Below are 24,435 nucleotides of genomic sequence, written 5' to 3'. Positions count from 1 at the left end.
ACCATCTTTTCAAGTATTTTTAAGAGTTATGTTACTTTTAGGCCAATCTCCTGGGATGGTCTTGCCAAATGGATGCGGAGCAGGAGGTGGATATGGTGGCTATGGAGGGGGAGCTGCTAATGGTACTTATGGTGGTGAGCCATATGGATCAGCATTCGTGCCAGTCAATCTTGGCAGCCAAGGTGGAAACCAAGGGAGCCAAGGTACGCAAAGCAATAATAACTTACATTGCTCCTTTGTACATTGTTCCATTGACCTAACGAGTATCGATTTTGTGCCTAGTAGTTTGACCCATGCATAAATACCTAAATCTTTTTTAAGTAAACTTTACCTATCCCCTTTTTAATGAAACATAGATGCTTAGGTCTGTGATGGTCTCCCTTTAAACGATAGTTTATAGCATAGCTTATTTATGAAATGACACATCATAAAGGAGGCCTTGTCTCATTACCTTTGCTAGGTGGTGGCAGTCTTCGATGGATTGTAAAGAAGCATATGCATATTGATGGACTTGTCACTGCCAAGGGCGCGGATGAGGCCACCTCTGGAAGAGGTGCAGGAAGTGGAGGCAGTTTATTCTTTGAGGTCACAAACATGACAGGTTTGTTGTGTTTCTCAATATCGCTTACTTCTCTTACACATTCAAGGGCGCGTTAACACTCTTAATGGCTGGGTTTAAAACTGTTGTGAAGTAAGAGCAACATGTATTTGATATTGAAACTGTTTCGATGTTAACTTATCAGCTAGTTCTTTGGATCGTACTTCCATCTTCTTTTTGTTAAGGAGTTGGTACTTCTTTCTCTAGGGCACGGACAAATTAACGTGAATGGTGGATCAGCATCACATTGTGGCTGTGGCGGTAGCGGAGGTCGCATTGGAGTACATGCACGTCACAGAATTGACTATGGCGGCACATTTAAGTCATCTGGTGGCAAAAGCAATGCATGCAGCGGAGGCCCTGGTACAGTATATACGTACCAGAGCAGACGCGGACCGCAGTACAGAGAAATCAAGTACAACGTACATTTGAATATGACTGAGTACAAACCGGAGCATTCAGCATTTTTGATTGATAACGAGGCACTGGTAAGCGCTCTTGACTTCACAAAATGTTTTAATCTGCCTTCAGCAACATGTAATCTTATCTGTTTGGATTGTTTAGATATCTTTAAATCCACCATTCTGCTTATTGCGGCTTGAAGCAGTTTTTAATCATCACGCGTTAATGAACAGGTGAGCTGCTGCTTACATAAAACGCTTCGGTGTCCTTATAAATATTTTTTTTCACAATTTCATTGATATCACCTTTACCTATCGATGAAATAGCAAACCTCATTGTTAAGGCATTTTGTTTACTTTTGTTTTTTTACATATTTAATTATTTAGGTACGGTAGCCCCTACGTTCATAGTTAGTTTTTGATTCTTTTCTTAAAGGTGGCAAGGGAAGGTCACCCCTTCGTCACCACGTTTCCAGTTAAGTCATCCCGCAGCACCCACATACCGAACAGCAGAACCGAAAATGGGGCTCGACGATACCCCGATACATTTTACTCAACGTGTTTTGAGATAAAAATTTTCTGGAATATTTCAAAAATCTGATTGCACGAGAAACTTTGGTACAGATACTGTTAACGTGTTCTTCCCAATTTCAATCTCTATCGAATATCACACCCAGATACTTTGTTTGGTCAACTTGAGAGTCACCAATATAAAACTGTGGATGATCAACTGTTTTATCAGTTATTTTCTTTATTTTGGGCTGGGAGCCTATAATCAGAGCTTGTGTTTTTAGAACATTCAGAGAAAGTTTATTACCTTGCAACCATTACTTCAAATCGTTCAGTTCACTGTTTAGAGTTTGATTTATATCTGCTAAGCTCGAAGAAGAGTAAGAAGTACTGGTGTCGTTGGCGAACATTGTCACTCTACCTTTTTTCAGAGAGAACGGGAGATCATTGATATAAATCAGAAACAATAGAGGGCCAAGACATGAACCCTGGGGGACTCCATAGTGAACATCTTCGGTTTTAGAACATATCCCATTTACTTTGCAGAATTGCTTTCTAGTGGTTAGATATGACGTAAACCAAGTGAGTTCTAGGTTTTTAAGTCCATACTTTCTCAACTTCGCAAGTAAAATGTCATGGTCTACGGTGTCAAATGCTTTTCTGAGATCAATTAAAATATTTGCAGTGTATCTGCCATTGTCTTTGTTCACATACCAGTCATGTGTGTTGTTAAGAAGGCAAGTGACAACAGAATGAAGAGCTCTGAAGCCAGATTGGTTTGAAGATAGATGTTTGTTTTTGTTCAAATAATCGTACAGATTGTTAAAGATAAATTTTTCAATTGTCCTGGCTAAAACAGGCAGGACAGATATAGGTCGGTAGTTAGATCGATCGTTAGGTTGACTATTTTTAAAAATTGGGGCTACTCTGGCAATTTTACGGCTATCAGGAAAACAACCAGTAGCAATTGGAAAATTGAAAATATCGCAAAAAGATTCTGAGATAACCGGAAGTGCAATCTTCAGGAAACAGCTAAAAATGCCATCATAACGTGGAACTTAAATTTGGTTTTTTGTGGATTTACATTATACACATTCTCAAGAAGAGGGTTTTTTGCTATGGGGATTTTATCACTAAGTGTCTCTCCGATGGTACAGAAGAAGTTATTCATAGAAAATATTTGCAGTGTTTCTGCCATTGTCTATGTTCACATACCAGTCATGTGTGTTGTTAAGAAAGCAAGTGACAACAGAATAAATTGAAGATAAACATCTTGAAGAAGAACACAAGATAAATTGATCAAATGATTTCGTTTATTTTCTTTGAACAATCATTTTCCGTTTAGTGTTGATTTTCATGTTTGTTTTATACCCAACTATTTATTCGAGCACAAAAAGAAATGTTTCACCTGCAATTATTAAAGACTTTTTTAATAACCTGTGACTATAATTAAAAGTATAGTAATGATTTGTATTATTTATGTTTGAATTATAGGTAACATCGTCGTACGCCGTAATAATGGATCAGGACAGAGAAAAATCTCTTTATGATATTGACGAACTTGGGGTGAGTGGCAAGGCACACCTACAGTTTTATCATCCCTACACGTCGCGCAACCTCAGTGTGTACGCAAGAGAAGTGACTGGGGATAAGACCGGTGTTGTAAGGGTCCATGATAGGCAGAGTCTCTTTGTCTTTATCGTTCAATCCACGCACACATACATGGATGCTCCGTGCGGGTTTTTCGTCAGCGAATTTGCCGAAATCGTCCTGCCGTCTGAGGTTATCATACGAGGAGAAGATGTTACTATAAAAGGACGAATGAGAGGCTGTGAGAGTCTAGTGATTGAACGAGGCGGCAGACTTCTCCTGCAGGGCAATGCGCATACTGCATCCGTAGGCGATGAAGCAAGTTGGTTCCAGGCCCATCCATTTTACCCCTTCACGCCAGGATTAACTAGATTGCAAATTCTCAGAGTGACAAACCAAGGCAACTTGAAAATAGAAATGGATCCAGTTGTTCCTGTGCTCGAAGTAGCAGAATTCAAAGTCAAAAAAGGTTGTTCTGAATAATTATCTATTTTCAAAGATAAAGGTTTTAGTTCCATGGCTATTGCAGTTTAGTAAGCAGTACAGTGTATGTTAGTATTGTGAGTTGTATCTTAGTTGAAATTGACCTGTTAGTTTTGATTCATAGCAAATGTACGAATTTCTCGTAGATTTTCTCTGATGAACAATCCCTTGATTGTTGTCATCATTGCTTGCACGCTGACAAATCTTCTAGTGAATATCTTTTTCTCAGCGTAGTTGAAATGACTTTATTAATTTACTAGTACTAGAATACATTTACTGTGTTTAATCGTCATTGCTTTTCTGCAATCATTTTCAGGCGGTAACGTGAAAGTCCAAACAAAAAGTGTCGTAGTTAACGGCGACACTCTTGTTGTTGAATCTGGGAGTACACTTGATGCTTCTAGTGCAGGATTCAAATCTTTGCAAGGTCCTGGAAAGGCAACAACACTCATGATGGGAGGTAGCTTTGCTTCACATGGTGGGTACGGCTCGGAGACTTCGGTATACGGACACTTCAACAAGCAATTTCAGCCTGGAAGTGGCGGAGGAGCTGGTGCTGGCGGTGGGCTTTTACGGTTTCAAATTGGAAATGAGGTTGTAATCGATGGATCGATTCAATCAAGAGGTCAAAGTACCTCAGCTGCTTATGGAGCCGGCAGTGGTGGCTGCATAATTATTGAGACTTTTGATTTGAGAGGGAAGGGATCAATAACAGTCAATGGAGGTTTGCACATTTACTTGTAGGTAGTAAAATGCTTAAATAAATGCTCTCTTTTGTAACTTAAGTTATTTATGATGTCTAATTTTAAATTTATTGCTTTGGGCAATGGTCCATTCGCCAGGTCGCATAAGTTCCGTATCTTTGATTCTCTATTACGGCAGATACAAACATGTCCTGATCAAGCAGAAAAAATACTGTATGAAAGTGCCAAAAATACCACTAAAATGTAAATTTGAATGCCGAGGTTACTATGCTAATATTTTTATTTGTATCACTTAGGCTATTCCTCATTGGCAAGTGGGAATTTTGGAGGAGGGGGATCTGGAGGGAGACTAGCACTTTTTGTGACGTCAGCACTGCGATTCGGTGGTTCAATTACGGCCTTGGGTGGAGATGGTTATAAAAAAGGCGGCCCTGGAACAGTTTACATACATGTCGCAATAGCCAACAAGACGTCAGAACGTCTTATTATCGACAACATGAACAGGGATGAGTCCTATTACGTAACTATCAAGATTCCGAAATCAGAGATTGATGTTCTCGAGTTGTACAGAAGAGCCGTTATCACACTTCCGCAGGTTATTTTTGTTCTTTATAAAGCGAGAGCATTTTTTTAGAATTAAGTATTTATTCGTTTTCATTATAATCAAGATTGGATGATAAAGTTTTTGTACATGCGCAGATTGTTTAGAATATTGCAAAATTATCTACATGAAAAACCTAGGATGCAATGAGACAATAAATGTACAGTAAACAGTAAATGGCGGTTTGAAGTTTCAAGAGGTAACAAGCCAGTATTTTAGCTGTTAGATTGCTAGTCTTTGACATAGTTTGATAATATTGGATGACGGATAGCAGTCTTATAATATCTAGTTTAATGGTATTAGATGATCAATGGTACAGTTTGATAAAATTAAATGATTGGTGGTACAGGCTATAAATATTTAGTTTAATGGTATTAGATGATCAATGGTAAAGTTCAAAAGACTTCCATTCCCTTCTCCACTTAGCATCTAGCGAACCTTTAATGCTTTCTAAACGTTATTTTATCCTTGAACTCCTCTAGGATTCTGACTTTGAATTTTTCATTGGTCACATTTCGGGAGATGGAAGCGGCGTTTTAAAAGTGCGAAGGCAAAACAAGGTATACTTAGCGAACTTGATTCCGCGAACTCATCTTCTTGGTAACATTGAGATATTTTACGGTGCAATATTGACTCTGCCTCGCATTGTTACAGTTGCCGGAACGAGGATACCCTCTTTGAATGTTTATGGTTCCTGTCTGGGCATACAAAAATTACGGTTGTTTAAAGGCAGTGCTGTTTATTTACAATCTTCTGGCCAAACGTCATGTACAACATGCTTCTTTGCAGCTTCAAACAGAACTGAATTTCCTGGAAAGTATTACTTTCAGACGGTAGAGCTCATGAAAAGCTCTTACATTGTTATAAATAGCTATTCAACAAATGTTGTCTCCAGTTCGATTCATCTTTATGCTGACGTCATAGACGTTGAAAATACTGCATTCGTTCGTGCAGATGTAGTGCAGATTGTATCTCTAAAGACAAAAATTGAATTGGATGCTAAATTAAGCCTTGTAGGAGGCGGACATTACTCCGGCCAAGGGAGTGGCCGTCCGTCTAGTCGCTATTATGCTGGTGCCGGCCATGCTGGTAAAGGTGGAGTTGGGTACCAGACTTGCGACCAATGCTATTCGGGTAAGTCTGATTTTATGATTTTCTTGATATCATCTCCGACATATTTTATCTAAGTTTTCAGCGACTGTAAATAGAAATTAGTTTTGTTTATTTTTTTAAGTTTAAAAAAATGGTAAATTGTTTGTTTCAAACAATATAAAATTGCACAATATGAAACGTTGTCGAGTATGAAAGCTGTTAATTGGTTTCGTAGGTGGTCCTGCTTTGAGTGTTGATCCTTGTAAGCCAACATCCAGTGGAAGCAGTGCCGGAGGCCGCGGAGGAGGAGCTTTGATTCTCAATGTTTATCATATTCTTGAGCTTGAAGGTACAATCGTAAGTGACGGTGCTAGTGGCACATCTGGTCAGGGTGGAGGCAGTGGTGGCAGTATATGGAGTGATGCTGCTGCCTTTGAGGGTCATGGCTACCTGTACGCTAGGGGTGGCGCAGGGAGTTGCTACACCGCTCGGTACTCATGTACTGGTAAGACTGGATCAAGTATAGCTTTTATTAGATGTATACACCCTTTAAATGCCAGCATAAAGTCTGCTAGTCAAGTACTCTGTTCATTTTTACCCCTTTAATAATTCGATCTGGTGTTTCTCTTTGAAATGCATATTAAACATCATTTCACGTTGCTTTTTCGTTCAGATTACAAAGACTGATAGTTTTTTAAGAGAGTGTTATTTTATAATAGGTTCACAAACATCTTCTCAGACATGTCTTACTAATTCTTAGTTTGCGTTAGATTGTCATTTCATGTAAACGTAAACGTGCAAAATTGTATATACAAGACAATATGTGATATTGCTTTAGCAGATAACGCCTGGGGTAAATATTCTAATGTAGGCTTGATTGGCGGCAGATAACATGCTTTTAGCTGCAACTTAGTTTCTTTTGGTTGTCTAGAGCTTTAGGTGAGTCCACTAACTACGTTAGAAAAAGGCAGGACATTTTCGTGCTTATTTATTGATTGGAATTTTAGAATTGTGTAAGCAAACATTTTCTCGTAAGTTCTTTGCAAACTTGTGTATTCTTTATTGCAAAGATAACGGAGGACGCTATGCAGGAGGAGGAGGTGGTGGACTGATCAGGTCATACTCTCCGCTTGTCGTCTCCCCTGGTTCGTATTAGATTTTCTTTTTATAATCTTTCTTGGTATTCTTTTCAATTCCTATTTTGTAATTTTGCAGCTTTTTGTGTTTTTTTTCGCTGTTAGAATTGCATCCGCAGCTTTCGATGCTTCTGAGTTTTAAGTAGAATATGCAGTAGCCTTAGATTTTTAACGGTGCCAACCTTTATTTCACAGACATTGTGGATCACAGGTCAGTGTCTGGAGGGGGCCTCACCTGCTTCAGCAATTTCTGCGGTAATTTCAACGGTGCCTCTGGTTTAATGTGTTTGGAAGGAAGTCATTGCAGCGGAAATGGCATATGGTCACCTACCTTGAGGAAATGCACATGTCATTCAAACTATCATGGCTTCAATTGCGGGTATTTCTGTAATCCACTTACCACATGCTCTGGAAATGGTCTTTGTACAAACGAAGGAAAATGCACTTGCAATATAGGTGAAATATCTCCTTTAATTGATTCTATTTATTGTTGAGTTCACGTAACCTTAAAATGGAGAGAGGCCTTTCTTAGCCAACTGAAATAATTTTCTCAATTTTTCGGGTGGAAGGTCTATCGCTTTCTAACCAGTTGGTTTATTTATAAAAATTCAATTTTAATACTTGTTTTCGTTCAAATTAGGCATCATACTCCAATTTAACTCATTTGTTGTTCTTTGATTCGTTAGTCTTACTTTACTGTACTTGCTCAGTTTTCATTAGTTTCACTTTGCCGGTGATTGTTATTCCTTGTAAATCTTTGTTGTGAAACGTAGAACATGTTAATTGGCCTTTGGAGTTAATCTTGATGACCTTATTACTTACTTAATATCAAATTGGCAAGTAACTCTATGTTTAGTTTGGATATTTGAGATTGCTTTACTTGTTCCTATTTGAAAAAAAATCGTAATCAGATAAAATTTTTTGTATTTAGCCACCCTTGCAATATGTTACGAATGAATTTGTGTCGACTCATCAAGTTGCCTAATTTGTATGCAGGTTTTGTTGGTCTCAAATGTGAACATAGATGTAATGCAGTGACCGATTGCCATGGCAATGGTATTTGCAGTGATACCGGGGAGTGCATTTGCAATCCTTGTTACGATGGGACAGACTGTAAACGCAAATGCTCTAGCCATGGGCAGTGCATAAGTGGAATATGTCAATGTGAACCATGTTATGTTGGGGAGTTCTGCGATTCAATGTGTTCTGGGAGAGGCAGTTGCATTAATGGAACCTGTACCTGCTTGGAGAATTGGCGTGGAGAACTTTGCAACACGCCTGGTTGCCCTGGCGTAACCGATTGTTCTGGACATGGGATTTGTAACAGTAGACATCACATTTGTTATTGCGACCCAGGATGGACAGGTAGGGACTGCAACAGTCCTGATTGTCCAGGTGAGCCAGATTGTTATGCCCGGGGAATATGCATGGAGCAGTTGGGAAAGGCCGTTTGTCTCAATTGTAGTAGGTATGTCCGTCTCGATTGACATGTATACTTCCAATGTAATACCAATATTACATATTCAAAATGTTGTGTATGAAACCTGTGGCGTGGATATAGCGTAGATATAGAGAGAATAAAAGGTGTCGATGTGGGAATATTGGACAAGGATCATGCTGATAAGTTCTTTGGTAAGAATAAGTCATTAAATTGCCTGAAAAGTTGTAGTTCTATGAAATGATATTCAAATTGCTATGGTTTCAATAATCTAAACCTTGTTTTAATTAATTTTCATTTTTCTAGTGGCTGGATGGGCCCAGGCTGCAATGATATTTGTGTCCATGGAGTTCAGTCCCCGATGAATAGCTGGTTTTGCAAATGTCAACCATGTTATGCTGGGAAGGGTTGCAATAGCCTTTGTCTTGGAAGAGGAACATGCAGCGTCAATGGTCAGTGTGCCTGTGATCCCCTTAGTGGCTGGAGAGGTATTCTTTGTGAAATACCAGGTTGCCCTGGTATTGGTACAGATTGCACTGGTCATGGTGATTGCAATGCAGCTACACACACGTGTACGTGTTACGAAGGCTGGACCGGTACTGGCTGCGAAATACCAGACTGTCCTGGGTCTCCAGACTGCTTTGGTAGGGGAATTTGCAACGGAACACTTGATACTCCAAAATGCCAGCAATGCATCGCAGGTTGGATGGGTCCTGATTGTAATCAACCTTGCCTCCATGGTGTCCAAGTGCCGATGAACAGTGGACATTGCGTTTGTGACCAGGGGTGGGTTGGTGTTGGCTGTGATAGCGAGTGCTCTGATCACGGCGTTATCTTAAACGGGATATGCCACTGTCACACTGGATGGAGAGGACATGCATGTGAGAACCCAGGATGCCCAGGCAATGGCTCTGACTGCACAGGACATGGCGATTGTAATGGTGTCACGCATGTTTGCACCTGTTATGCTGGCTGGATGGGCAAAGGATGTAGCATTCCTGATTGTCCTGGTGTTCCAAATTGCTTTAACCGTGGTTATTGCAATGGAACATTAGATACACCAGTGTGCCAAAACTGCATTAGTGGATGGATGGGACCTGCCTGCGGCGATCCGTGTCTTCATGGACAGCAAGTGCCAATGGACAGTGGAAAATGTGTCTGTGAGCCAGGATGGGTGGGTGTTGGATGTAACAGCGAGTGTTCAGAGCACGGGGTCGTTCTGAATGGGACATGCCATTGCCAAGTAGGCTGGAGAGGAACAAACTGTGAACGTCCAGGCTGTCCAGGTATTGATGTCGACTGCTCCGGACATGGTGAATGTAATAGTGCCACTCATGTATGCTTGTGTGATAATGGATGGACTGGAAAAGGTTGCAGTATACCTGACTGCCCAGGAAATCCTGACTGCAGTGCAAGAGGTCTGATTCTGGATTTTTTTCGGTTTTTTTAAACTATCATTTTAAAAGCTCCAGAGGCTAACTAAAGCTTTTTTGTCTTCAGCCACTTTTTTAATTCTTCCATGCATTTTTCTAAAGTTCTTTAATCTCACTACTTTTAGTTATTATCCTATTTATTTAGACTTTTGCCGTTGCTTGAAAAGCAGTCCATGTAGACTTCTGATACTCTAGATTTTTAACTGCACTCAACAAATTGAAATTGTTGCCAAAGACCGGTTTAATTTGTATAAAAAACAGAGAAGAGATGAAACTTGATTATTCCCATGAAAAATTTTTTTTTATTTCGATTATTTTCAGGTTTATGCAACATTAATTATAACCCACCAAAATGCACGGACTGTATAAAAGGCTGGATGGGTGACTCCTGTGAAATACTCTGTACAAATGGCACTCAGAGTCCAATGGATAGCGGCATTTGCAAGTGTGATCCCTGCTTCTCTGGTCGTAGCTGCAATAGCTTATGTTCTGGGCATGGCTCTTGTGGCAAGAGCGGAGCCTGTGTTTGTAACTTCGCAGGTGGCTGGCGTGGTGAACTTTGTGAAATTCCTGGCTGCCCAGGAATCGGTGCTGATTGTTCCGGACATGGTTTATGCAATAGTGAGCTAGCAATTTGTAGATGTTATCCAGGTTGGACAAGCATCGGTTGTCATATTCCAGACTGTCCTGGAAATCCAGATTGTTTTGGACGAGGCCATTGTAATTCTACTGGTCGTAGTACTCCGGAATGTACAGATTGTGTAGCTGGCTGGATGGGACCAGCTTGTAACGATCGATGTATGTATGGAGAAAGAATTTTTCATCCAATTGAAAAGAAGTGGCTTTGCAGATGTGATTCCTGTCACACGGGTAAGGCGTATTTGGTTTTGTATATTTATGGGGAAATCTTGATTATGCAATTTGCTGTCCAGATAAAGAATGCAATCTTTAAAATATCTTATTTAATCGATTTGATCTATTAACTCGGCGTGTGAATACAGAAATCTACGAGAAATGACATAGAGCCTTTAAAAAGGCAAAATGTTTATTTTCTTTTTTGTTATTATAAATACCAAGATTTATCACGATTTAATTATTTTGTGTTACTAGAATTCCAGTTTATGTATCTTTGCAATATCTTCTTGATTTTTATGGAAAGGAAATATTCTTCTCTATTATATTGTACACTTTCATTTTGATTTTTTTTAAATACGGTTCAAGTGTAAGGCATTTCTTTTCAGGAATCGTTGCCTGCCCTAGCTTATTCAGTGTCATCTTTTGTTCCTTTATTTCAATGCTCTTCCAATCGTACCTAATTTTAATGAAAACGTCCATTTTAATCTCTGGCTCATTTAGTGATAATATATTTTAAAAACTGGAGCAATTGTAGGAGCAATGCAAAATGACGATTAGAATGAAACATTTTGTGAAATCGAATTTAAATATAAATTAAATGAAAAACTAATATTTCACTCATCGGGTTAAATTGCCAACATACAGTAGCTATTGTTTTGTGTCTCTATTTCCAACGAGCTGTAAAGCTACCGACTGTCAATCTGCTTCCTGGGAGTAACTTGACCGTAGTCTAGATGTAATGATCCTTTGCCCCTATAAAGTTGTCATTTTGAATGGATGGAAGGGCCTTTTTGGTACTGTAAACAATACGCGGGTGGACTGCAAAGAAACATTTTGTAATGGCCTGTTTGATCTGACTTTCAAATCGCAAGGAAATGCTGCTGATCTATGGAAGTTTTAGATAAATCGGGCACTTTTGAGGTCCAAATTTTACTTTGTGATTTTTTCCTTAATGTAAACTGTAATGCCATCCTTTGGCTAGCCGTTCTCCAGAAAAATCTTTTTCAGTTTGTCAAGTTCAGAGTCCGGTTTTGACTTGGAACAAATCATCAGTGCCCTGTGAGTTAACGTTTTGATAAGATTGATTTTGCCGTGTTTTGTTGCAAAACGAACTTCATCGATTGTAAATTTCGGAAAATGTGGGTTTACGGTATACACTGGTAAGAAATCCGGTGCCAGACTTTTCAACGAAAACATCTAGAAATGACAAGGAGTAATTTTCTTCCTTTTCAAATGTAAACTTTGGGGCTTGGTGAAGGCCATCAAGGCTTTTTGGAACAATATCACACTCGGCCTCTGTTTTGAAAATCATATCATCCACATATCGAAAATAGACACCTGGCTTTTTGTCGCAGTCGAACAAACGCTTTTCATGAAAGCCAACAAAAGTTTTTTTCTTTAATTTGTATTGAAAATATCTTTGGATTTGGTCTAAAAGAGAAGCAGATGATTTTGAAGAGAGAATGAAGTCTTTTTACGTTGGCGGGAATTTTGTTATTATTTGTTGCCAGAGAAGACTTCATTTTGGGCGTTCTGTGCATAATTTAGGTCATTTGACTGCAGTTATCCGGCACAGTGTAAACGGGAGGGCAAAGTGGACAAAGTTTGTGCGGCACTCAGAGGAACATTTGTGAAAAGACTGCTTATGTTGAAAGAACAAATGAAAGATGTTTCGCTTTTGATGATGTTATCCAGGTTGGTACGAGTACAGGTTTTGCATATACTCGGCAAATGAAAGGAGCCTCTGATGCAACGTTTTGAATATTTTTTAAGAACAGGATCCAAAACTTCAGAAAGCCACTTAGCCAGTTCGTGTTGTGCTGAGCCAATCATAGACAAGATGGGTCTATGGGTCTAAGTGGGAAATTCGGCTTATGTATATTAGAGAGGCCACACATTTGTTTACGTTGTGAACCTGTGGGTCTTATCCTACCATAAACTTCGTTGGTCAACAATTTTGCATTGACCGTCTCCAAAAGGCATTTTTGAAGTTTCCGCTCTAGCTTGGCCGTTTTATCCTGTGTTTCGACGTCACCCATTTTTGGAATATTTCCTTGTCAAGGGAAATATTCTCCATTTTTTGGAATATTCCCCAAATATTCTCCATGTAGTCCCTTTTGTTCGAAGTTAACACTCCTTACCCTTTATTGGGTGTTGTGATAAAGATGTCATTGTTAGACCGTATTGATTTTAGAGCTTGAAAATGATATCTGTGGTCGATGGGAGAGCCACGGTAAGCGTAAGCCATACGCTTAGTCGAGCTCTTAATTTGTTAAATTCCTTTCTGATTGGCCTTTTTCGATCCACAACTGGGTATAAAAATTTCCTATACTAGTGTTTTATCTATGTTCTGAAGTTTTAAACTCTGAAGAGTGTCGGACGACAAGCACTTGTATAACTCAAAATGCTTGCTTTTGTTTAAAGCCATCTTTGAATTTATGCCACAAAAAGATAATAATTATTACTATAAAACATTTTTTGTGAATAAATTTACTTAGTGTAACACATGGTTTCTAATTGAAATGTTTTTCCAGGCAAGTCTTTTCTTTGCCAGTTCACAAGCTTCTTTCCGTTCGATTTTGTAAATGTCCCGTAGGTTTGATTTTATTTTTGAGAACCAAGTTAGTTTGAGCTGTCTCTTGTTCTTGTATATTTTTCATCCGCCCATGCTTTTTATGTCTGGGATGAGTCGAGTATATTTGAAAGCAGTACGTTACAAAGAAAACAGGAATCCCCACAAACGATATTGGAAATTCACTGACTTCACAACAGTCTGAACATCGATCAGAAAATCTAACCGAATTCGATCCTAAACTAAACTAAACTAAACTAAACTAAACTAAACTAAACTAAACTAAACTAAACTAAACTAAACTAAACTAAACTAAACTAAACTAAACTAAACTAAACTAAACTAAACTAAACTAAACTAAACTAAACTAAACTAAACTAAACTAAACTAAACTAAACTAAACTAAACTAAACTAAACTAAACTAAACTAAACTAAACTAAACTAAACTAAACTAAACTAAACTAAACTAAACTAAACTAAACTAAACTAAACTAAACTAAACTAACTAAACTAAACTAAACTAAAACTAAAAATGAAACTAAACTAAACTAAACTAAACTAAACTAAAACTAAAACTAAAACTAAAACTAAAAATGAAACTAAACTAAACTAAACTAAACTGAAACTGAAACTGAAACTGAAACTGAAACTGAAACTGAAACTGAAACTGAAACTGGAACTGAAACTGAAACTGAAACTGAAACTGAAACTGAAACTGAAACTGATCTTTAGGTGAACAGCGAGTTTCTTCAATCTTCCACACTTGTTTGTTTTTGTTTCCGCTCTCCTCCACTCTTCAATCAGTTTGTTCTTATTTTTTGTTCTAACAATTAAAAAGCTTGCTAAAATGTTGAAAAAATGACCCACAAGCTCGACACCAGTTAGTATCTTTTTAATCTTATTGCATTTACAGGAAAATCTTGCGATGTTGAGTGCTCTGGAAATGGTGCTTGTGTTTCTGGCGTCTGCAAATGTGAGAACACGAATCGGGATGCATGGCAAGGAGAAAAGTGCGAAATTCCTTCCTGCCCAACTGGAAAGAACGGGGCTGTGTGCAGTGGCAACGGAATGTGTTCAACGGTGTTGCAAGTTTGCATGTGTGAGCCTGGCTGGACTGGGGATGACTGTGGGGAACTTGATTGTCCAGGATTCCCATTATGTAGCAATCATGGAATATGCGAAAATGTAAACCCGCGGGTATGCCGTTGTGAGCCCGAGTGGACAGGTGCCGCCTGCGAGCTACCATGTCGTAACGGAAGAAATTATGGAAATGCTTCAGGGTGCATCTGTGATCCATGTTACAGTGGAGAAACCTGTGATATCAAATGCTCTAACAACGGGCAATGTAAGGAGGGGAAATGTGTTTGCGATGCTGATAAAGGATTCAAGGGTCAGCTTTGTGAGCTTCCTGGCTGTTCCGGGTGGCCTCTAAATTGTTACGGGCATGGGGTATGCAACATCGCTACCAATGAGTGTTCCTGTGATCCTGGTTGGATTGGGAGGGATTGCAAAGAGGCTGACTGTCCAGGCACACCCAACTGCAATGGAAGGGGAAAATGTGTTGTGATTAACGAAACTCCTCGGTGTGAGTGTCAGCACGGCTGGGGAGGAGATGCTTGTGAGTTCAAATGTGTGCATGGCAATGTTTCAAGTGACGGCACGTGTAACTGCTTTCCTTGTTACAACGGTGCTGCATGCGACCAGCTTTGTTCGGGTCATAGTCTGATATGTACCAGAGAAAGAAAATGTGACTGTGGATTTGAAGGCTGGCGGGGGGACTTTTGTGAGCGAAAAGGTTGTCCTGGCCTTGAGAAAGACTGTTCAGGGCATGGTGTGTGCTTGCCCACAGGAGCCTGTTCCTGTGACCCAGGATGGACAGGTACGTCTCATCAATCTTTTTGCCGACGTAGAGTTGTTATTACAGAAATGAACCTGTTTGACATTTTTATCTTTTAATTTTGAAATGAGCGCTAGGAAATCTATTTTTGGAAAGTTTGCATATTTTTTCTTGGAGCTGAAAACTGTTCATGTTTTGTAAACGCTAAATGTTTTTGCTAGGGCGTGGATGTGAAGGGAGTGATTGCCCTGGGGATCCTGACTGCTCTGGTCGTGGGATTTGCATTGTGGCTAGCCCACCCTACTGTTACAATTGTACCAATGGCTGGATCGGCAAAGCCTGTGAGATTCGCTGCGTACATGGGAAAGCTGATCCTAACAACCCATCATTTTGCGTGTGCGATAAATGTTATACTGGCATTAGCTGTGATCAACTTTGCTCAGGACGGCCAGATGCTAGATGTGAAAATGATGTATGCAGATGTGGCTTCGATGGTTGGAGAGGGCCGTTTTGTGAGAGATTTGGTTGCCCAGGAGCAAATGAGTTAGATTGCTCGGGACATGGCACTTGCAACAGTGCAACTCATCAGTGCGACTGTGACCCAGGCTACACGGGGATTGGCTGTCAGAACTTCACTTGTCCTGGTTTGTGAAACTACTGATAATTTTATTTAGAAAGTATCCTTTCTTTGATATCACTTCTTTCATGAAGCAAGAAAAAAGAGATTGTTTGCACAAAAAGACACGTAGACCAATGTTTCGTTAGGAAAATTAAGCAAACTCTTTTTACCTAACCATCCAGTTTTTTTCACAAATTTTGAGAAGTTATTTTCATATTTTTCCTCATCAATCTTCCATTTGCATTTTTGTCTAGTGAATTTACAAATTTGAAAATGCTTTGTACTGTACAGTGTAAAAGTAGATTTCTTCAATCGATTTTTGGCTAGTAAGATCTACAATTCGTGATAATTTCCTTTCATTATAATAGAAAATGATAATAGTATATGCTTAATGATTATTATACACGGTTTATTTTTTCTTTTTCCTTGCTTGTGAATCCTGAAATACTTGTTTGACATTATTCCTTGATGTTTTATCCCAGGCACACCGATTTGCAACAATCACGGAGTTTGTAGCTCTGTGGATCCAACAAGATGTGACTGTGACTTGGGCTGGATGGGAGTCGCTTGCGAAGAAAAATGCTTGAATGGAACCGGGCGTATAAGATCTGACAGCACAGCTGTTTGTGACTGTGATAAATGTTACACAGGAGCCGCGTGTGACAAAGAATGTTCAGGGCACGGCACCTGCCGAAATGGCACTTGCACCTGTGGCTTTGAAGGCTGGAGAGGAATCAATTGTGATGTCAAAGGATGCCCTGGCTGGGGTACCGACTGCAGCGGACATGGCGACTGCATTCCCTCAACAGGGCAGTGTATTTGCCGATCAGGATGGCGTGGATTAGGATGTGAAATCCCACACTGTCCTGGTGGTGGGAATTGTAGTAACCATGGCGTTTGTGATGGCATTAATTTCGATCCACCTAAGTGTGTAAGCTGTTATGTTGGATATATGGGACGTGGTTGTGAATTGAAGTGTGTCCACGGAAATGTCAGTACGTCATTAGATAGTTCAGGTGGAGAAATTGTGTACAGGTGTGTCTGCAACAAGTGTTACAGTGGAATTGCCTGCGATGAAGAATGCAGTTTGCATGGAAACTGCAGTAATGGAGCTTGTACGTGCGCAGTTGGATGGAGAGGTGACGTTTGCGGTATAAAGGGGTGTCCAGGTAGAGAGCTAGATTGCTCTGGGAAAGGAGTGTGCTTAATATCATCAGGTCAATGCGTATGTTATAATGGATGGAAAGGAACTGGATGTGAGACCCCAGACTGCCCAGGCACGCCAGACTGTAACAATCTTGGCATCTGTGATGGATCTGTAGACCCTCCTGTTTGCATAAATTGCACGAATGGGACAATGGGAACTGCATGCAATCAACCTTGTTTGTATGGGTCAGAAGACATGAGTAGGCGGGGGCTATGTATTTGCAATTCTTGCTATGAAGGGTTTTCTTGTGATATTCTTTGTGGTGGTAACGGAATATGCTTAAACGGTACTTGTAAATGTGGCCAAGGATGGAAGAGCAAGTTTTGCAGGGTTGTTGACTGCCCTGGTGAACCGGACTGCTCGGGCCGAGGGGCCTGTATTTCAGTGCCAAATAGCTTGCCAGTGTGCTCGTGTAATTCTGGGTTTAGTGGTGCAAATTGCTCTCAACTTGTTTGTCCGGGAGAACCAGCTTGTAGCGATCGTGGGAAATGCGTATTAAGCAACAACAGGCCAACATGCCTCTGCGATCATGGGTTCGACGGAGATTCTTGCCAGCGATGTAAGATGAACTTTGCAGAACCACTTTGTGACAAGTGTAATGACAACTACATTGGCTTCAAAACTGACTGCAGTGTTAGGTGTGTTCATGGATCTGCAAGCACCCTTGGTGGAAAAGTTTGTGTTTGTCATAATAACAACGCTTTTGGACACTGGAATGGTACAACATGCGAAAGTTGCTCTGCTGGCTACGCTTTGCCGTCCTGCACAAATTGCGATGCAAAACACGCTGGCGAGAATTGCACTGTAGATTGCGTGAGAGCCAATGCAAGATACAAAGACCCTTTTGATAAGGAATCGCCGACAAAACTACCAATTTTACCTCAAGTGAACTGTTTTTATACTGACAACGAAAACGCAACAATATTCTGGCTAGGTTATGAAAACCGAAATCCAGTCAACATTTATTTGCAGAATGGATCAGGAAATGGTATGTTTTGGCTGCCGTCGCCGTACTTGCTTCCAGGTGGTGAAGTTGGCAGTGTCATGGGATACTTTCTTAACTCAACGATGAGGTTTGAAAACATGAGTCAGCCGGCAAAGTTCAAACCAGGAAAGCATTCAATGGCATTCAAAATTCGGTAAGGCAATTTTGTAATTGCGTCTTAGACGGTTCCTCTGGAGAAAGGAAGTGCAAATTTGCTTCACAAACCAAGTCAAGAAAATTTTCAGTATTTGGTGTTTTAAAACTCGCCTTTCTGTGATTTTGTTGCACTTTTCTATCGGTAAACGCTGACCAGTTAGGAAATTAGACTCTCCCGCACTCTTTTATCAGTGTATATTTGATGAAAAGCAGCTATCGATAAGACCAAAAAGCAGACGATATATTATATTTTTACAGCGGCTTCATTGATCGATTTTCGGAGTTTACGGTCAATGCACGAAGGTTTGGTATTCTGTCACGTGACAAATGCAGAAGACCGACAGAGAATGTTTCCTCCAGTTGCACATTTGAATGATCGACAGATTTAACACATTTGATCTGCCAGAACAAAAAATTTATCGAATGCCAATAGATGATGATTTCTTCTTTGAACATTTGTTGCTAAGACTGTCTTTGAACATTTGCGTTGACGTACTTATTCCAATCAATCAGACATTTAGAATCTGAAATATTTGTTCTTTGTTTAGATACAAAGAAAATCCCGATCTTCTTGCCTGGACACTGTCCTACCCACCATCAGGTCAGAGAAGCACGGTGGTTCTCAAAAGCTCAAATCTCACTACATGTTCGAATATCACTGCTGCTTTGAGCAAGGTATCATTCAATAATGTCTCAGTATGCTAAATCCAAGATGAAAGTATTGATGATTCTTTATTTTCCTTAATTGCCCAATCTCATCTTGAAACCTAGAATGTATCCCTGTTTAGGTTTATGATGATATCTTGCAGCCTGTTACAATTTTCCAGCATTCAATTAAATCTTCTCGACTTCTGTCAAATATGAATCTATCTTCTTTAGTCAATAAAAATGGTGTCAAAATGGTTTCAAACCATTTCATATTGAGGTATCAAGCTTGTTTCTTCTTTTAGGATGAAAAGGAATGTGTTTGCAATTATGGTCATTGGGGGAAAACATGCTCTAATGTGTGTCCTGGCGGAGCATTGCTTCCATGTTATAATCACGGGTATTGTAATGCTACCACCGGGAGCTGTAAATGTGACCCAAGATGGCGTGGTGACAGCCATTGCCAAACATGCACACCTGGATGGTTTGGCGCCAACTGCGCAATTTTCGCAGGAAGCAAGCATTCTAGCAACAGAACGAACTTCACTGCTCGTGCATCCAGCCTTGGTATCTGCTACACATTTAGTGGTCTTGTGTTCTTTAATGCAATTAAGGGCACACAGTACTTGATGTACAATCTTTTTAAAGACTTTTTTCTACAAGCAAGCTATATACCTTGTCAAAAACATTACATCTGCATCCACGCCGTTGCTATTAAGCATGCAGGTTCATCTGTTATTGTACAGGCCCCAAAGAGGGAACATGAGCTCATGACTGTTTTTGTTAATAATCAAATAATGACGAAATTATATGTGACATTAACCAAACACCGCACATTTCCAATTACTGTAAAGAGAATCTCTAGGCTGCGAGTCATGGTTGGTATTGGAACTGAAGGTACCGTTGAAGTATTCTTGTATTCAAGATATCTGACAATATCGTGTAGCTTTTCTGCCTACGATTATTGCTATAATAGCAGTGGCCTGCTAGGTTCCTGTGACAATTTTGTGCCAGACAATTTCAACAGGACGTTCCGGAGACGATCTAGCAGTATGTTGAAGAATAATACAACACCAGACTTATCGAATGTTAACAAGGAATTCATGCAAAATTTCTCAAAGTCGTGGCTTGTAAGACCTAATGAAAACCTGCTGAATGTCACAGAGCTAGACTTCAGCAAAGTATTTCATGCACTGCGAATAAACAACACAATTCTGAATACAAGGGAGCTTTTCTCATTTGCTGGGGAAGAGTTTACAATTGAAACATTTGTGAGAATCTTAGAACCCGGTGTCATCTGGACGTATTCGATGCAGAGACTTTTTGGTATTGCAGTGAATAACACAGTGATAATATTTCAAAATCAAAGGATGATTGATACTGGTCTTACTATAAAGTTAAACGATTGGTATAAAATAACTATCATCTTTCAGGCGTCTACAAAATTCCTGCAAGTTTACGTTGTTAAGATGAACGGGGTTTTTAGCATTCGAACGTTTTCGAATGTTTTTGTCAAAGAAACTTTCTACCCTGGTGGGGTGCTCACACTTGGGGCCAAGCCCATCCACGTGTCTGGTAAGCTATCTGTCAAAGGTTTTATTGGGGACGTGTTTCAGCTAAGAATTTGGGATAAAGCTTTGTCAACTGACGAGATCCGCACGCAGGTGTCGTCTTTTGTTCCATGTACCTCTAGTGGTCTCGCTATGATGTGGAGATTTGAGCAGATTGAGGAACCCTTCATTGTAGACTGCGTATCGAGGATCAAGATTGCGATAGTAGCCGGATCAATGTCTTGGCCTGCTGTTATTTTGAACAATGTTTACAACATGAAAGATTTTGCAGAGATTTTTAACCAGGCAGAGAAATTAAGTGCATTGGAAGTGGCATGCAGAAAAATCTTTGAAATTAAATACACTTGTAGAAATTTGAATAATGATGCAAGTGATTTGTTCACAACGATGTGTATAAGGGAGCTCTGGGAGACTGATGTAGCTGACTACCCACGTCATACAGCAGCTGTATACAATGTGTTTTGCTCTAAAAGTGAGGGAGAATCAAGGCAGAGATTTTGCTACTATCTATCTTTAGCAGATAGAGAATGGTCTGGTGCCAACTGCAGCAAGCCATGCCTATTTGGACAGTTTGATTCGAACGATCATTGTATTTGCACAGACAATTTTTATGGAGCATCTTGTGCAAATGAGTGTCCTGGTGGGTTCTTCAACTCTTGTTATGGGCAAGGGAAATGTAATAAACAAACAGGAGAATGTGGCTGTCAAATAAACTTCGAACGGTCTGACTGTAATAAATGTGCCAGAAACTGGACATTTAGCGATTGTGCAATGGTGAGAAGAGCAGATAGTCCCCACTTTAAACGATATACATGTCAGTTATTCAAGCAGAACTTTGTTGGCTTTTCAGCAACTGCATTCTTTTTTAATTCGTTCGGAGAATTCTACTTGATCAAATTAGATGGTATAGAATTACAAGGAAGATTTATTCCATGTGCAGCTTCACCCCTCTGTCTTCATGCAGTTGGTCTTCGAGTTGACGAAGACAATGTAACTATTTACAACCCGAATATTACAGGAAACGACAGATTTGTATGGCACAATTCTCTACCAATAACTGTAAATAGTATCAAGAAAATCAATATAAACTTACATATTATCCCCATTTCTATTTCTAAATTCAAGCTTGCAGTCCTTGGACCTAAGCCTATGAATGTCACGATAATGTTCCTTCCTACAGATATCATTCTAACAATCACCTCGTTTACCTGTAAAATGATGAATGGACTGTGCGGGTCATGCGATACATATAGTGGCTTTGATTTTAGTAGCAATCGATCGCACGAGTTTCTTACAAGGGTAATGGAGAATGAAAGGGTCAACCGTTCATCCAGGAGTCTATTTGTCTATCAGAGATTGCCCTTGTTAGAGGAAAGAGCTGTCTCAGAATTTCAGCACACGATTTTTTTGAATGGCTCTGGTATAAGCTCAGGTGAAATAAGAAATTTATTCCATCATTCAGCAGACTTTACAATTGAGATTTTCGTAAAACTTTCGTCAAAGAGAGGAACACTTCTGTCGTATTCGAATGAAGAAACTATTGGCATTGTTGTAGCTGAAACTTTCAAAATATATAAAGGTACGGAAGTAATTGACTGTCAGATCAAACCGAAGCTCCATACCTGGGTAAGATTAGTAATGACATTTGATGCCAATAATTACCTACTTTCATTCTTTCAATTCACTTCCCAGTATACGTATGAGATGCACAAAACAGTCTTGAAACAGCCACTCTTTGGTTCCAAAGGACATTTGTTACTCGGATATTGGCAAGCAAAAAGAGCCCGCCCGGATGCGGACCAGCTTGCCTTATTTGTTGGTAGCATTGATGAGCTAAGAATTTGGAACAAGCGTTTGCATCAGTTCCAGTTGATGTTCTTGCATAAGCCAAGGATCAAGTATTCGAAGAGCCTAAGAGCGTACTGGGAATTTAACGAGGCTCATGGAAGGGAGGTTGTGGACCACATATCTCGTATCATTTTGTACATACCAAATTTAATCAACCCATTATATTTGTGGCGATTTTCAGATCAAAAGAGGTACTTGGAGCATTTGAAATCGAAAGTTGAACTATCTAATCAAACACTGAGAAGTGCAGTTGATTCTCTTTGCAGTTCTATGATATATCATCAAGATTTAGAAGCACGTTGCGGCAAATATGTTGGAAAGGCGTTCGTTGACTTTTACTTTATGAGCTGCTTAGAGAATGGTTATCATAAAGACTCCATCGATGGACCATACAGCAGTGTCCTGGGATATATTAGCTATTGTCAGTCGGCTGTTGATTTACGTCTTTGGCCTAGTTCGAAACTATGTGACCTTCTTCCTAAAAAGTATTACTCGTCAATAGATGCTATCAATTGTGCGATAAAATGTGTCTTTGGAAAGATAAATCACGAATCAGCCAGCTGTATTTGTAACAAGGGCTACTGGGGCACCGACTGCTCGAAACTGTGCCCTGGTGGGAACAACAATGTTTGCTCTGGAAAGGGGGACTGCAATGTTACAACAGGGATGTGCGATTGTCAAGAAACATGGAGAGGAAATGCAAATTGTTCCGCATGTACACCCGGATGGACAGGGACAGAATGCCAGACAGTGATAGCTCCTGAACCATCTACGTCAGTGTGCCTTGCTATGGCCGGGGGTCACTTTGTAACCTTAAATACTATTCACACGACGTTCTACGGTCAGGGGGAATTTTATTTACTTGGAGGAACGTCTGATGACGTCAGAATTCATTTACATCAAGTACCGTGTCTTGATGACACGACTAGGTGCATTAAAGGTGTTGGATTAAAGACATTGAAAGATTTCATCAAAGTGGTAGCTCGGGAAGATGAAAATAAGAGTCCAGAAGTCTTTATAAATGAAGTCAAAATAAAGATGGCAAGCAAAAAGTACGAAGTGGGACCTTTATTTGTTCTTAGACGGGAGAATTCCTTGTACGACCTACTGCTCGATAGCAACAAAAGAGACAGCTTGCGCCTTACAATACGACAAATAGGAATCGAATTAATAGTTACACTGAAAGCTACTGGCAAATATTGCAACATGTCGAACTCACTGTGCAGCACTTGCTTCGAGACTGGGCGTGCATTATTTGCGTTGTCTCATCAAAAGATTGAGAATATGGTAAGAGTACCAGCAGATAAATTTTTACTCGTCAACAGCATGCACGAAACGGCAAAATTTCAATTGATGTTTCAAGGCATTGGTGTCTCAACCAACGTATTACCAATGCTTTATTTTAATAAGGATTTGACAATTGAAATAAAGTTTACAGCTAACGAAATCTCAAGCAAAAAGTCTACATTGTTCTCTTTAAGTGGCAGGAACAGTTTTGGATTGATTATTCAGCAAACTTTGAAGCTGGCTGTGTTCAGAACAATTTATGACACGGGATACAAAGTAGAAAAGCATGTAAGCAACCAAGTAACCATGGTTTACAGTAAAAGCGATAAAAAGATTACTGTCTATTACATCAACAGCAAAAAAGTTATCTGGCAGTACGTTTTGCAGGTGTCCCCCTGGTTTTCATTTTTTGATCCAATGAGTACCCTTGTCGTGTCGGAGTGGGTGTCTGGATATCGCGACAGGCTATTTTATCCTGCTCCTGGCTTCCAGGGAGTTATAAAAGAAATGAGAATTTGGAGACATGCTTACAGTTTTGTGGATATACAACGGCTTCTTGAGAGAAAAGTGTCAGCAGCAGATCCAAATATTTTGAGCTTGTGGAATTTTGACGAAGGTAATGGGGGCATTGTGCGGGATATAGTCAGTGGAGTAGATCTTTTCATACCGCCTGTTCCACGTGGACCTTCCTGGGCGAGGTTGACAATTAATAAGAACGCCATTCCAATAGGAAACGATGTGCCCTTTGCTAATTGGAACTTGAAGAGAAAAGCGATTGACTGGTGTCACGTTAAGATATTTGCATCACCTCTGTACTTGAAGTGTAATGCCCTTGGGAGACCAAGCCTCAGGTAAACATTACTTGT

General features: G+C 39.8%; 1 protein-coding gene across 1 annotated transcript in view; it reads left to right on the top strand.

Annotated features, from left to right (window-relative positions):
* LOC135691921 (uncharacterized) overlaps window positions 1–24,435 on the top strand; it is a 118,230-nt gene that overhangs the window by 70,780 nt on the left and 23,015 nt on the right. The window contains exons 60-77 of the mRNA XM_065209923.2: window positions 42–203; window positions 461–601; window positions 806–1,086; window positions 3,004–3,568; window positions 3,899–4,306; window positions 4,583–4,881; window positions 5,370–6,021; window positions 6,215–6,484; window positions 7,050–7,124; window positions 7,311–7,571; window positions 8,112–8,583; window positions 8,860–9,971; window positions 10,308–10,856; window positions 14,328–15,293; window positions 15,473–15,895; window positions 16,353–18,216; window positions 18,767–18,893; window positions 19,169–24,420. Of these exons, the coding sequence (XP_065065995.2) occupies window positions 42–203; window positions 461–601; window positions 806–1,086; window positions 3,004–3,568; window positions 3,899–4,306; window positions 4,583–4,881; window positions 5,370–6,021; window positions 6,215–6,484; window positions 7,050–7,124; window positions 7,311–7,571; window positions 8,112–8,583; window positions 8,860–9,971; window positions 10,308–10,856; window positions 14,328–15,293; window positions 15,473–15,895; window positions 16,353–18,216; window positions 18,767–18,893; window positions 19,169–24,420 (13,879 nt within the window). The remainder of the gene's footprint in view (window positions 1–41; window positions 204–460; window positions 602–805; window positions 1,087–3,003; window positions 3,569–3,898; window positions 4,307–4,582; window positions 4,882–5,369; window positions 6,022–6,214; window positions 6,485–7,049; window positions 7,125–7,310; window positions 7,572–8,111; window positions 8,584–8,859; window positions 9,972–10,307; window positions 10,857–14,327; window positions 15,294–15,472; window positions 15,896–16,352; window positions 18,217–18,766; window positions 18,894–19,168; window positions 24,421–24,435) is intronic.

The sequence above is a fragment of the Rhopilema esculentum genome, chromosome 13 (genome assembly GCF_057945365.1).
Source record: "Rhopilema esculentum isolate cy_ngs chromosome 13, ASM5794536v1, whole genome shotgun sequence".
In the NCBI taxonomy this organism is placed as follows: Eukaryota; Metazoa; Cnidaria; class Scyphozoa; order Rhizostomeae; family Rhizostomatidae; genus Rhopilema; species Rhopilema esculentum.
Note: the sequence above shows the minus strand (reverse complement) of the source record. Positions and strands in the feature narration are given on the sequence as shown.